At 39.6% G+C, this 15,950-nt stretch overlaps 1 protein-coding gene across 10 annotated transcripts in view; it reads right to left on the bottom strand.

The window, feature by feature from the left end:
- GPHN (gephyrin) overlaps window positions 1–15,950 on the bottom strand; it is a 231,627-nt gene that overhangs the window by 189,719 nt on the left and 25,958 nt on the right. For all 10 annotated transcript variants that reach the window (XM_032227446.1, XM_032227414.1, XM_032227482.1 and 7 more), the window contains exon 2: window positions 13,552–13,630. In XM_032227446.1, coding sequence (XP_032083337.1) covers window positions 13,552–13,630 — 79 coding nt within the window. The remainder of the gene's footprint in view (window positions 1–13,551; window positions 13,631–15,950) is intronic.

The following is a 15,950-nucleotide window of genomic DNA, read 5'->3' as shown; positions in this document are numbered from 1 at the left end:
AAGTGGTGAATATCTACTTTATCTCTTTCAAATCTTATTTACTACAGTACATATTTTATGATATTGATGTTTATTGCTTTCTATGGTTTTTACTATGCTAATATCTATAAACTTATAAAAGTTTTTTGAAATTTTCTATAAATTTTCTTTCCCGCACTTTTCCCTTTTCTTTATAGACAAGCTTGAATTGCTCATTTCCACCTTGTTATCAGGGTATAAATATTCCACTGTCCCAAGCTTTGGAATGCCGAGAAACAAGTTCTTTTCGTCTCAACCTAAGGCATAGTTATCCTTTAGCATATCCACAGTTTGGACTGCCCTTGTTTTTGATTGCTGTTTTTCAGACTTTTCAGCAGATGTCTAACCTGGGTTGCTTGCTGCTGGGACTGCTAGCTGTTGGCACTGCTGCAAACTCTACTGGGACTGCAAACTTTGGCACTGCTGCAAACTTGGCATGGTTGCTAGCTCTGCCTCTCTGCTCACATTTCATGGCTGCTTGAATTTATAAATCAACTCCTGCTCCTCTGTAGATCCAGCTGCCCACTGCTACACTTACTCACTAAGCCAGTTTGTCCAGCTTTGTCCTGAATATCTTTTTGGTGAGCTCAGGTTTCCACTTCGGTGCATGGTTAAGGTATCAGGCTAGAAACCAGAGAAATGGTGAGATTGAGGCCTGCCTTGGGCATGAAGCAAGCTGGCTGACCTTGGGACAGTCACTTTTCTTACCTGCCAAGTCAGTTCTGAAAAGTGTTTGCCAAGAAAAGTGCATGAGGACAGTTGCCGGGAGTCCAATCACTTGAAGGCAGAACGTTGGATAGTATATGTAATATGCTATTATACATACAAATATTGTATGAACTACATATGCAATATGTAAATATTTTTAATATGTCACTATTACATGTATTTGCAACTTAAACTGTAGGGACAGATCTGTACTTAATCGGGAACAGCCACACAAAATCTTTTGCAGGATCCAATCTAGGTCAGTCACCAGCACCAGAGCTTTTGTCTGGGAGGAAGCTCAGGGTAGTGCAGGGAAATACATACACACACACACACACACCACACACACACACACACCACGCACGCACACGCATATACTGTGTTTTCCCGGAAATAAGATCTGGTCTTATTTATTTTGGGACCCAACATAAGCACCATGTCTTCTTTTGGGGGGATGTCTTACCCATTTATCTTAAGACCACTGCATCCAGGCCTCCCACGTGATTTTTTTTTTCATTTTATTAAGCATTTATAGGCCGCCCTTTTCCCCTGAGGGGACTCAGGGCGGCTTACAATATAAGGGGGGGGGAGTGCAGGACAAACACAAAAAGAAAATGTGAATAAAATAATTAGCAGTAAAAACCCAACATTCATTCACATTCGGGAGGGCGAGAGTAAAGTTCTTATCCCCAGGCTGACGGGATAGCCAGATCTTGAGGGGCTGTGCGGAAGGCCTGGACGGGTGGTGAGGTGTGTATCTCCACGGGGAGGATTGTTCCATAGCGTCGGAGCTGCAACTGAGAAGGCTCTCCTCCGCGTAGTCGCCAGTCGGCACTGACTGGCGGATGGAATTCGGAGGAGGCCTACTCTATGCGATCTGATGGGACGGAGGGAGGTAATCGGCAGAAGGCGGTCTCTCAAATAGCCAGATCCACTACCATGAAGCGCTTTATGAATGGTAAGTAGGACCTTGAAGTGCACCCGGAGATCAACAGGTAGCCAACGCAGCTCACGGAGGATCGGTGTTATGTGGGCGAACCGTGGTGCGCCCACAATCACTCACGCGGCTGCATTTTGGACTAGCTGAAGTCGCCGGATGCTCTTCAAGGGCAGCCCCATGTAGAGCACATTGCAGTATTCCAGCCTAGAGGTCACAAGGGCTCGAGTGACTGTTGTGAGGGCCTCCCGGTTCAGGTAGGGCCGCAACTGGCGCACCAGGCGAACCTGGGCAAATGCCCCCCTGGTCACAGCTGATAAGTGATGGTCGAAACTCAGCTGTGGGTCCAGGAGGACTCCCAAGTTGCGGACCCTGTCTGAGGGGTATAAATTTTGACCCCCCAGCCTGAGTGATGGAACGTCGGCCAAATTGTTGGGAGGAAAACACAACAGCCACTCGGTCTTGTCCGGGTTGAGTACCAGTTTGTTAGCTCTCATCCAGTCTTTAACAGCCTCAAGACCCCGGTTCATCATGTCCACCGCTTCATTGAGTTGGCACGGGGCGGACAGATACAACTGTGTATCGTCCGCGTATTGATGGTATTTTATCCCGTGCCTCCGAATGATCTCGCCCAGCGGTTTCATGTATATGTTAAACAGCAGGGGGGATAAGACCGAACCCTGAGGCACCCCATAAGTTAGGGGCCTCGGGGATGATCTCTGCCCCCCCCACCGACACCGACTGCGACCTGTCCGAGAGGTAGGAGGAGAACCACTGCAGAACAGTGCCGCCCACCCCCACCTCCCGCAGTCGTCGCAGAAGGATACCATGGTCGATGGTATCGAAAGCCGCTGAGAGGTCAAGGAGAACCAGGATGGACGCGTGGCCTCCATCTCTGGCTCTCCAGAGATCATCGGTCAATGCGACCAAAGCGGTTTCTGTGCTGTAACCGGGCCTGAAGCCTGACTGGAAGGGGTCAAGATAGTTAGCTTCCTCCAAGGTACGCTGAAGCTGGAAGGCCACCACCTTCTCAACAACCTTCCCCAAGAAGGGGAGGTTGGAGACTGGGTGGTAGTTATTAAGAATGGCTGGATCCAAGGACGGTTTCTTCAGGAGGGGTCTCACCACCGCCGTCTTGAGCGCGGTGGGGAAGTGCCCCTCCCGAAGAGAGGCGGTAACAACCGCCTGGATCCAGCCTCGTGTCACCTCACTGCTGTTGGCAACCAGCCAGGAGGGACACGGGTCCAGTATACAGGTGGAGGCACTCACAGCTCGCATAGCCTTGTCCACATCCCCGGAGGCAACATCCTGAAACTGTTGACACCTGTCAGGCTGCTGCCCAAATTCTTCTGCGGCCGCTTGTGGCCAGACGTCATGTGGCATATTGCACTGCTACGGCTGCATATAGCAGGCAGCTGTGTGGCATGGTGTGCCATTGCGTGCGTGAGTGGTGGCACAGGCGTGATAAGCCATGAGGTGCCCTGTCATGAGTGGAGGCACCAGCGCGAAGTGCCACATGGCATCTGGCCATGAGTGGCTCCAAGCAGCCGCAGAAGTCAGGCAGCAGCGTGAGAGGTGTCAGGAATGGAAGGCCTGGCTGCAGTGGTCCTAAGGAAGTGGGTACAGGGCGCATGCTTGATTTTTATGCATGTGACTCACCCCACCTTGTACAACCAGACCGAGGGGGGCAGTTTAACTAGGAGTTATTTTGGGTAGGGCTTATATTAGACACAGGCATGAAAATCGGGCTAGGGCTTGTTTTTGGGGGTACATTGTATTTTCAGGGAAACACTGTAAATGTGTGTGCATGTGTGTATACACACACACAAATATTGAAAATAAAGTGTCACATTCATAATATTTCTTTTTTATGTTTCAGTTATATTTAGGTCCTGATTGTCATGTTTATTTATTAGCAACAAATTGTGTGATTTTCAAAGTCAAAATGTAGCCCACAGTGATCCTGATTTACGGGTTAATGGCCCCCATTTCTATTTGCTTTTGACAATACCACTCTATACCACTTCGCCCATCAGAATCAATTTACCTTCCTACACGTAAAAACAGTCCGGAGAAATAATTACAGGCAACAGTTAATAGATTCATTCCATCCTCTCTTGATGTTAGCATTCCCAGAGTCAAAGGGCAAGTTGGCCTGTGGTGAATCAGAACTGGAAAGTTCCCCCTCTCATCTTATTGAAAGGCAAGTGTCACCATGGCCTCTAACATGGCAAGAAGAAAGCAATCTCTTTTCTGCCCTGTTGGACTTTTGATGCCAGTTGCCATACCCTTTGTTCTGAGACCCACTGCTTAGAGTGGCAGGCAGAAAAAGATAGAGGGGGCAGGCCACAGGGGCAGTTGTAGTAAACCACACTAGTGTGTAAAGGATGTAACATTACAGGAGAAAGACAGATGGATATGGCTTTCTCCTGTAACATCTCTGATTCAGAATTGCCTTTCCAATGTCTCCTCTTATGATAGAATTCCAGAAGATTCCTCACTGACAAAGGCAATTATAGATGAAAGACGATGGAATATTAATTTACTGTGTACCTATGTAGAAACAATAAACTTTGAGTTGAGCTTTATAAATGAATGAGCAGAAGACAAAAATGTAATAGAAAGCTACACTAAATCTATTCTTCTTGGCCAAATATAACTGTTCCATTAAGAGGACTTAAATAGCCTGTCTCTCTTATAAAAAATCCAAGACACAAGGAACAGTGGATGCTGAAATTCTGAGCAGCAAGATGCAGGGATGGTACCCACAGACTGACTATAAGGGAGACATGCCAGCAGTGGTGGGTTTTCAATTTTTTTTCCGAACCTACTCTGTGGGTGTGGCCTCCATTGTGGGAGTGACTTGCTGGCCATGTGACCTGGTGGGAGTGGCTTGCCGGCCATGTGTTCTCTCTCTCTCTCTCTCTCTCTCTCTCTCTCTCTCTCTCTCTCTCTCTTTCCTTCCTTTTGTCTCTCTGTCCCTTTTTCCTTTTTTTCTTTCACCTCTCTCTCACTTTTTTCTTTTTTTCTTTCTTTCTTCCTTTCTTTCTCTTTCTCTCTCTGTGTGAGTCTCTCTGTGTGTGTGTGTGTGTGTGTGTGTGTGTGTGTGTGTGGAGTTGTGGGTTTCAAAAAATTTGGAACCTCTTCTGTAGGTGTGGCCCGCTTTTCGGGTCCATTGGTGGAACCTCTTCTAACCGGTTCGGTAGATTTGACGAACCAGTTCTACCGAACTGGTGCGAACTGGCAGGAACCCACCTCTGCATGCCAGTAGAGGAATATGTTAACCACAGCAAGAATATTACATTTGTCTTATTGCTTAGTTTCAGGATTATACTACAGAGGAATGGAAATGGAAGATCATATTCAGATTTAGTGACATGCATCTGGTAGTCTGTTTTGTAAGCCAGGAATATATCTGGTATAAAAACTGAATAAGGATAAAAATGTATTCCATCTGATCTGATGTGAGGATTTCTGCTTTCTGTAAGCACTCCAAATACTTGTGAGGTGTGTGTATTACACAGGGTGGACTGATCCCTCCCCAAAAAATTGTCACTGCTGGAAAGCTGCTTTTATAGCAAACAACCCCTTATTGAAAATATAATTTCTTTCAGCTGAAAGTAACCATCTGAAATAAAATGTATCTCAGGGGTTGCCACAAAGAAGGGGGAGTCAAACTATTCTCCAAGGCATCTGAGGGTAGAACAAGAAGCAATGGGTGGAAACTAATCAAGGAGAGAAGCAACTTAGAACTGAGGAGAAATTTCCTGACAGTTAGAACAATTAATCAGTGGAACAGCTTGCCTCCAGAAGTTGTGAATGCCCCAACACTGGAAGTCTTTAAGAAGATGTTGGATAGCCATTTGTCTGGAACGGTATAGGGTTTCCTGCCTAGGCAGGGGGTTGGACTAGAAGACCTCCAAGGTCCCTTCCAAGTCTGCTACTGTATTGTATTGTATTGTATAAGGCATACGGCAGGAAATCGTTCCTTCTCTCTTCTGATGCTTGGAGAAGAATGCTCTTAAGGTGAAAGCCAAGGCATCCATTTGTACACAACGGCATAAGAGAGATTCAGATAATTGGGTACTGACTGGGAAAAGAAAAGCAGTTTCAAGCTTTGAAATGCTTCCTGGTTGTAGGTAGACTACCTGAATTTGACCTACCAAATAAAGGAAGAATTCTGCATAGAAATTAACGAAGTCCAGAAAATGCTGGTTATCTTTCATATTTCTAGGTGCCTACCCTGAGAGTATGAATTGTACTTTTGCAGGATGCATTTGTATTCCTACTGAAAAGTTTTGTATCCTAAATAGTCCAACTGGGGGAGATCAAACACACATCTGTCCACTAATCAAAGTGATTGTATATGAAAAGTAGTTCCAAAACATTTTTGCTGTTAGTTTCATGCAAAGTTGGTCTTCTGAGAAAAAATAAATCGTATACCAAGCACAGCACTACCTGTTTTTTCCCCCAAAATATTAGAAAATATTTGATTTATGAATCTAAAGAAGATCTTGACATAATTCGTCAATCAAAATCAGATGGATATACAGTATGTCTTATAAAGAGAGCAGCAGAGAAACATGTATGCTGATATAAAAGGTTATTTTTTATAACATCCCAATAAGATTGTCGAGGCTAGTGTGTCCTACCTAACCGTGGTAAAAGCCTGGAAAAAATATAAACTATAATAGAAGACAGACAGAGCAAAGGCACATTCTGACTTTAAAATTTTTAATAAAGAGTTGTAGGATTAGTTATTAGGTTTACATTACTTTAAAAATCAATTCCATATATACTTAAGAAGATACCCAGCAACTTCAAATCTTAATTAGTTAAGTTGACTTAAAATGGTCTCTGAGAACTAGTGAGGCCAGATCTACTTAGGGAAAAAATTAACTTTCAGCAGAAATTAGATAGATTTACTAAATTAAAACTCTAGCATCCAATTTGTCTCTATAAGTAAGGTAGCATTTTAAAAACATATTAGAACTACAAGAATAGTTCCAACAGACTTAGACTAAACAGCTTCCAGGGCTTCAAACTTTGTTGAAGTCGAGAAGTAACTCTTATGGTGTGCAGAAATAAAACATGCTCCTTTTGAAAAATCTGAAGACAGCTGTCCAGATATGGCCAATGGTGAGGGGTGACATTAATTTACTGCCTTGAACTCTGAGGCAGTCACTTGCTCACTGAAGCAAGTCATACTGCAATGAATTTTTGGATCATATCATTGAAGAAATCCACACTGGCTGATATCACATGAAACACCTAATTGTTTTTTGAAGTCCAAGTATCACTAGTGAGTGAGATCTGTATTGTGAATTTATATACTGTATTTTTCGGAGGATAAGACACACCAAAGTTTTGAAGAGGCAAATAAAAAAAGTAAATAGGTAGATAGAGGGAGAGAGAGAGAGAAATACAGTAGATAGGTAGGGGAGAGAAGAGAAATAGAGATAGAGAGAAATACATTAGGTAGGAATAGAGAGAGAGAGAGTAGGTAGGTTGGTAGGTAGAGGGATAGAGAGAGAGAAAGAGAGAGAGAGAGACTGAGAATGAGAAATACAGTAGGTAGGAAGAGAGAGAGAGCAGGTAGGTACGTAGGTATGTAGGTAGTTAGGGGAGGGGGAGAGAGAGAAATACAGTAGTTAGTTAGGGAGAGAGAGAAAATAGGTGAGGGAGGGAGGGAGAGAGAGAAGTACAGTAGGTAGATAGGGAGAGAGAGAGGGTAGGTAGGTAGGTAGATGTTTCCAGGTGTATTTATCCATGTGCTGGAGAAAGAAATCGCTGACAATCTGCAGCACCTAAAACTTTGTTTCTGCTGGCACAGCACTTGATCAATGTAATTCTCATCAATCAGTTAAAGAGCTTTCCGAAAAGGGGGGGGGGATTTTTGCACTCTTCAAACCTTCCAAAAATGGCCCATTTTTCACAAAAATGCCCCCCCCCCTCTTTTAAAAAAAGGCATGAATAGCTTTGGGGGCTTGCAGAATGCTCCTGAGGGGGTGGGGCACCAAAAATGAGCAAAAAATGCCAATTTTTGTGAAAACGGGCTTGTTTTTTGTCAAAGAAATTGCATGCATAGCCTTATGGAAGCTTATAGAGTGCAGCTGGGGGCTGGGGGGCATTTCTGCCCTCTCAAGCCTCCAGGAACTCTCTGAAAGCCTCCATAAGGGTATGCACAACCATTTTGGTGAAGGGGCGGGGCTTCAGGAGGCAAAAATGCTGTATTCAATGTATAAGACGCACCTAGATTTTTAGCCTCTTTTTTGAGGAAAAAGGTGCGTCATACTCTGAAAAATACAGTACTCCTTATAAAATCCAAGTTGCAATGCAATTTATTCATCATCCCTCCCGAATGGCTCCCCCATTCTCACAACCTCACTGCCAGACACATACATGCTCTGTGATGTTGTTAGTCTCCAGTTCCTGAATGTTTAACTTCAAGTGTATTAGAAAAGCAGACAGTAATTTTAATTGGTTAGTTTTTGGAATATTTGACTACTACGCTGTTCACCCTTGCAGAGTCTCTTGCACTCTTTTCTATGGATTTGGTAACGTCAGTATCTATTTAAAAATGTAAAAAGAACCTCTACTGTGGTAGGCCTGCTAAATTTATAAGTGAATGTTATTAACAGAACTTAATTTTCTTATGCGCTGTTGTAAAACAGAGGTGGTTAAATAAAGGCCGAATAAGAATGCTGTTAGCAGACTCATGTACTAGGCAAAGAGTTGGGTTAAATGATCTGTAAAATACCTTCTAATCTGATATTCTGTGATGGTTTTAGTGATGCAGAAACATGTTTGAAGTTTTTGATTTGATGATTTACTGCAGTTCTTCTGTAGCACTTCAAGTGTCAGAAAAAGTAAGTACATGACTAACTTTTGTTATGTACACTACAGAATACTCTGATGATAAATATAATTTATATTTAGGATGGATGGCAGCCAGGTTGAAATTTGTGTATATGTGTGCTTTTCCCAGAATGGGATTCTTTTTTTTTTTCCAGATAGAAACTATAATCCTATTTTTGGTGGGTAGCCCAAGGTGACCAGATTTTCAGATTGGTAAAGAGGGACACCTTTGACCGGAGGGAAGGGGGGGGGGCTTGATTAAAAATTTTATACGGAGCAACAAAAATGTTCATACAACGCAAAAATAGTATTGTAATATTTTTTTAATTTTAACATAACTACAATTTAAAAATATAAATTGTAACTGTTGCCAAACATCAAAATTTTGATCACGTGACCATGATGCTGCTGCAATGGTCGCTAAGTGTGAAAATGGTCGCTAAGTGTGAAAAATGGTCATCAGTCACCTTTTTCAATGCCATTGTAACTTTGGTCACTAAGCCCATTATATTATCTTTCTTGCCACAGTTCTTAAGTGAATAACTGCAGCTGATAAGTTAGTACCATAAGTGAATCTGGTTTCCCCATTTGACTTTTTCAAAAGGTGACTATATGACCCTAGGACACTGAAACCATCATAAATACGAATCTGTTGCCAAACATCAAAATTTTGATCGCGTGACCATGAGAATGCTGCAACGGTCGCTAAGTGTGAAAATGGTCGCTAAGTGTGAAAAATGGTCATCAGTCACTTTTTTCAATGCCATTGTAACTTTGGTCACTATACCACCTTTCTTGCCACAGTTCTTAAGTGAATAACTGCAGCTGGTATTTTGTATTTTGGATAGAATCTTTTTTTAAATAATCTAAGACAATTAAAAAAAAAATCCACACAGAATAAAACTATTTTAGAAAATCCTATGCACAATAAATAAAATATTATTTATATTATATTAAAATACATTAAAAAAATAAAGAAAAAAAGAAAAAAACCCAGCTCACTTACCAGCAGGTGCTTACAAGTGAGCACTCCAAGTCAATCCAGAATGATGTAGATGTTAATACAAAGAACTGAGCAAATTAAAATGGTTAGGGAAATATTTTTCAAAGAAACTTTGCCACCATTTTTTCCACACAAGCAGACCTCCAACCTTTGTGCCCTTTCCCTCCGGAAAATCCAGGAAGGAACATTCACTACCTCTCTAGCCAAGTATTTCCTGGAGCTCTATGGTATTGAGTCATCTTTTCTTATAAAATTGAGTAAAAGGGGCAGGGGAGGGGGTCCGTTTTCTTGCTTTAAAGTTTTAATATCTTCAATGAAAGTACTGAGACAGAGAGAGAGAGGTTAGACAGAGTGTCTTTTGTCTTGCCCGGTTAGGATTTCTTAAGCAAATCCACTGGGCTTTCAACATGAAGCCAGAAAATAGGGACTTTTTAAAAACGCCCCGGGACACAGGACAAATTGTTATAAATCGTGACTGTCCCACTGAAATCGTGACGTCTGGTCACCTTAGGGTAGCCTGTAAAGTACATATTTATATATTGGGGTGGGTGTTGAAAGAATTTAATGCTTCCCTCCCAGCAACCATTGGATGGCAGAAAAAGATCAGACTTTCTATCTTCTCTCCCTGCTGCCATCTGTGTTACACCCCATCTCAGCATTCTACTGTTTGCTACATCTAACCATGATATTTTAGATTTGCTTCTGATTCCATAATGACATAACTCAGAGCAGAAATTGGATACTGAAAATGAGCTGGAATGGAATGGAGCAACAAAAATTACAGAGCAGTTTATTTCATTCATAAAGAACACCATATTTTCAGTTCCATGCATACCTCTATCCAGCAGAACTTAGTAATACGTTCAAAACAGGCTTTCTCACCCTGAACCAAGATCAAAACGAACAGTGCTTATTATTTACTGACATTTAAAGTTGTTTAAAGTGTTTGAAGCAAGTGATAGTTCAATGGTTTTTTTTCTATTAAAATGACCAGTCTTCATTCTCCTACCCTATTTACTTTTGACTGTCACTTTTAAAACTTAGGCCATGCTTTTCCTCTTCCAATCCAAAACTCAGACCATGGATAATTATTACCCTACAGACTGTTTATCTACAGAAATACACTCTTTTTCAGAACACTGCACTTACTTCCATCGACTAAATATGTAGACATCGATAGTAATAACATCCTTACTATTATTATTACTACCATACCTGGCCCTCTATCCTAATATTGGCTGGCCTCAGACCCATCATGTCTATCATCTGGAAAAAGCCATATTGGAAAACACGTTAAAATTAATATGCCAGCAGTCTTATTCTAAACAACTCCTTCAAAGGGATGATTCTCTTTTAGGGCACTACTCTTACCTGTCAGATTTAATCCAAGACTTTTCTTGAGAAAGTCAATGTCTAGACCAGGGGTATCAAACTCAAGGCCCGGAGGCCGGATCCAGCTTGCAGGATGCTTAGATCTGACCTGCAGGGCCACCCTGGAAACAGCCCATTTTCATTGGCAGAACTCTCAGGCCACCAAAGGCACCCCTGAAAAAAGTGACATATACCTGGCCACCCCTACCCCGCCTCCCGAGGTCAAACACAATACTGATGTGCCCTCAGTGAAATTTAGTTTGACAACTCTGGTCTAGATGCTAATATTTTCTAGACCATAAACTAGAATGCAGCTGCCAACAAGCAATAGGATCTAGGGGCTAGGATAGATAAAGGCGCAGGAAGTTAATGTTACATTTATAAATATTGCTCAGTACGTCTCCCACCACTTTTCCTTTCCCATATCTGGATTATTTATCAAACCAGCCTCTTCCTCCTGGTCAAATCCTAGCTAAATCCTCCAGACAGAGATTAAGAATTACAAGAGAGTATTAAAAAGATAACTGGAGAGACACTCTAATTGAAGCAATATATCATAGAATTTCTCAGAGAAAATCTCAATCAGGAAATCCCCATTTTTCTTCTTGCTGACTTGATGCTCATGTGTCCATTGATAAAAATACTAAGATATCTATGTCCTGACACAGATGGTATGTACACGTCTATATTTTATCGATCTCAATAGATTGTTTGACCTGGATTCCCTTTCATGAAAGAACATAATTTTTCCCATTCTTTCCCTCAACCCTTTTCCTTTTCGTTCTCCATCTGTTCAGAAGAAACATTAAAAACAGAGGACACTAAAATGTTCTGTGATATTTTTATATCCTTTTATACCAATTTTGTGGTCACAAAAACACAACTGAGAACTTTTTAACCAATTAATGGGAAAGAAATAATGCACCCTTTAAAATGTAAACAAAGCAAACCCCTTAGAAATATGGAGTATGATCTCTCAGGAAACTGTAATTGCAGCTGTGATAAACCATCAGGTGAGTAATCATGGACCTTTGTCTCTTGTGTAAATGGTCCAAAATATACTAGTTAATCTTTCATTAATAGGCAACAAAAGAGTTACAGTTCCAATAAGCCAACTATGTTGGGTTCTATATTGACAAAGATACTTGGGGTATGATATTCTACTATGTGAGCCTCATTAAATTATATTACTGTATATTTAGTTAGGGTTAGAAAGAAGGCTGGTCAATTCTCCGTATAAACATTAGTTCTTGACTTTCCTGGTTTGTTGAATACCTTGTTGAAGAACCCCCACTTCTCTGTAGCTACTAGCTGTTTTCATATATTCTTTCAGCAGAGATCTTTCAGATTGAAATACTTGTTCTTTCTCACTTCTACTCCCTACAGCCATGAATTGCCATCCTCCATCAGCCAAAAACCAATTATCAGCTATATGTTTTGACCTTATATACTATTTTTTTACTATAAACAAGGTCTTAATATTGTAGGAAGAGAAACAGTAACAGAGTCATGGCAGTTCAATTCCCAGTACATTTTAGCAAAGCCAGATTTCTGACCAACCTGGTTACATTATAACCTAACTCAGGATTAATTGAGAATATACATATTACAAAAGAAATGTAAATAAGGCAATGATTTTGTACGACATCCAAGAAAGAAAAGGAAGATGAGGAGCAGAAATAAATGATACAAGAAAGTATTTCTTTAATCTCTGAAAATAACTTATAGTGAAAAGTATGCTTTTACAGATTTTATAAATTATGTATGGAATCTCATAATAAATTAGAATAAGAAATGTTTGCCAAGATTTCACTGAAAACCACGTCTGAGTAGCCAGGTGGTATGCATTCTACTAACTGCTCTTCTTGGCACCTCCCACTCAAGTTCTTTCTGTGATCTATTTACTGCTTACTATCATATAGAAATAATCAAGCTTTTATATCCTAGAATCTTAGCATTGCAAATAATTTTTGATGATTTAGACTCAAATATCAGCTAAAGTGTTCCATACTGTTTCAGCTCTATAATGCCTTGGAAAACTTCAATTTCTATGAGACATTCCATGCCATCATTATTTAACATGAAACATATTGGTTCAGATATCAACCTTAGCTCCCAATTTCATAACTGTGTGAAGCTAAAGTCAGAATGAAAGATTGCCTTAATTAAAGTTAACTCTGGAAATGTCTTATGGTGCTTCTTATTCTGAAAGTTCTACTGAAACTTGAACAGGAGATGATGAATTATTTTTACATCTTTGCATGTACCTATGTATAATGTTCTTTTGTATAAATATGAATCATGCAAATGTTTTTTTAAAAGGTTGCTTTAAGAAATGTGTTAACATCAGTAAATTTCCCCATTAAAGCATTAAAAGTAACCACATACTTCAGAAAACTCACTCAGCTGCCTGTATAAGCATTTCATGCTATTTTTAAGCTATTCAATTGAAAGTGCTGTCTATGTATACAAAAACACCCATAATTAAAGAACTTCATCAAAGCAGTAGCACAAGTTTTTCATAAGAAGTGATTGTTAAAGAGTTTGAGAAGAGCATTTCACTTTGGAAATCAACTTTTTGAATGTTCCACATAGGCTTAATATATGTGTTTATCAATTAGAAATCTGTTATTCACCCTTGAAAATAAATACTCACAAAGAAGGATCCTGGATGAGGTCTTTAAGGTTTATCCCACTGCGGTCTTCTGCAAGGTTCCTGAAGCAACTGTCACTCACTAAAAAGAAAATAATAAAGAGAAATATAAGAAATCAAAACAAATAAGTTTCATGACAAAACGTTAGCAAAGTGCCCAGGGTTCAAATACTGCAATATACTTTTATTTTAAGGTTTAAATAAATTTGCAGATAAGATTATAAAAAAAAAAACACCCAATGTCATGCCAAAAAACTGGGTAAGAAAAATAATTAGTTATTAGTTAAATGCTCCAAGTTTAACCCCTCAACCAAACCCCCCAAAGCCCACCCTACATTGTTTAATTCTGAACAAGTCACACAACTTCCTCAGCTATTAATTAGAAGACTATAAGTATGACAGTGATGTATCTGTTTTCTTTTTATTAAGCAACCTGCAAAACAGGCTTTAATGGTAAAATATATTCTGGGAAAATGTTATAAAATAGTACTTCGAGGAAATGACATTTATGCATTGTATTAATTTGTCCTTGTATTAATTTGTCATTGAATTATTAATAAGACAATGACATTTAATTACTTTCAAATAAGTGAAACAAATTACAATATTATACAGTCTGAATTTAACTCTTTGCAAAGACTAAATGCTAATCCATTGCAGTATTCTAACTGATTATGCTGCTTTGTTAAACTTTATTGGATGCTCCATCTGAAAAGATACCCATAGTTTCCAGGCATAACTAACAGACTATTTAGAGTTTGCAGAAGACAAAAAAGGTGAACAAATATACTACCATAACTCTATGAAAGATAAAATTACATTTCAAAATGTTCTAAATTAATGCCTGAAAACCAGGTAAATTATGTGGTGGCTAACATAACTGAAAATAGTAATTCTAGCCAATTGCAGAAATCTATCACAGCTAAAATAGAAGATGATCTATTCAGAGTTTACATAAGGTGAAATGAGTATTTTATCCAGATTCCATTACAAAAAGATGCTGCCAACATTTGCAAAAATCAGTATTTAGGCTTAGTTTCTACATTCCAAATTACACCTAAAGGCAACTAATATAACTGAACACTGAGTATTAAAATGAAACATAAGATATACATCAGAAATTCACATTAAAATCTTCAAGCAGCGGAAAGCATCCAGATATTTTTTCCATTATATAGTTTTTACATTTACAGGATTTTTTCAACTTATGACAACAATTGAGCCCAAAATTTATGTTGCTAAGCAAGGCAGTTGTTAAGTGAGTTTTATCCCATTTTACAACTTTTCTTGCCACATAATTGCTGTTATTAAGTGAATCACCGCAGTTGTTAAAGTTAGAAACATGGTTGTTAAGTGAATATGGCTTCTGACTTTGCTTGTCAGAAGATCGCAAAGGGTGATCACATGACCCCTGGAATTGCAACTGTCATAAATACAGAAGGGGGAGAGGCAGAGAGCAGGAGCAAAGCCAATCCAAAGAGAGAGAAAGGGAGCAATGCTGACACACACAAAGAGAGCAAGAGCGTAATCAATCCAGAAAGAGAAAAAGGGAGCAACATTGATCTAGAGAGAGCAAGAGAGCGAAGGTAAACTAGAGTGTCGTGTAAGAGACCGAGCCAGTGACCAGAGGGGCGCCAGCTACACCCAGGAGGCTGAACTGAACAGATGAATAGAGATGATTGGGTGAATGATCGGAACAAGAGATCCTGAGATTCTAGATCAGTGACTGTGAGCTGAAGGACCCAAACTATTGAGGAGAAAGGGAACAGGGGCAGTTGGATTTTTCTGGCCACTTCGGGGTTGGTGCTACATCTTGGTACTTGACTACTTTCAAACTTCCCTTATTTCAAATCCATCTGGACTTTTAGACTATTTGAAACTTTCCAGAATCTAAATTCTAATAGCTCTTTTGCTGTTTATTTTTTAAAAAGTGTCCTTAAACTTGTATTTAAAATGTATTTTGCTAAGGACTCATAGGAAGCTTACAATATCAAACTGTTGATCCAAAGGTTCCTAATAGCCAAAAAGCAGTTAGTTCCCCAAATAATGACCTTATGAAGCAGTATTGATCAAATTGACAGAGTTTATAAGCAAAGTGTGAACACCTCAATCCAAAACTATAAATTCACATTATTATTTTCCATGTTAAGGCAATAACCATTTATGATATATTGCTTTCAGATACCTAGATATGATGATAAATTCCATATTTTTGTACATACTTCAGAATTAAATTCATCTTTTAAATCATATTATTTCATAAACTATATACACAAAACATTCATGGAAATTAAATTACAATGGCACAATAGTTGAAAAAGTCTATATCACATGTGTTAGTATATCAGCATTTTATACTTCCAGCCTAATGAAGTTGAAATCCAGTTCCTGGGATAGCTAGT

This window comes from Thamnophis elegans, chromosome 1 (genome assembly GCF_009769535.1).
Source record: "Thamnophis elegans isolate rThaEle1 chromosome 1, rThaEle1.pri, whole genome shotgun sequence".
Classification (NCBI taxonomy): Eukaryota; Metazoa; Chordata; class Lepidosauria; order Squamata; family Colubridae; genus Thamnophis; species Thamnophis elegans.
This window is presented reverse-complemented; position numbering and strand designations above follow the sequence as displayed.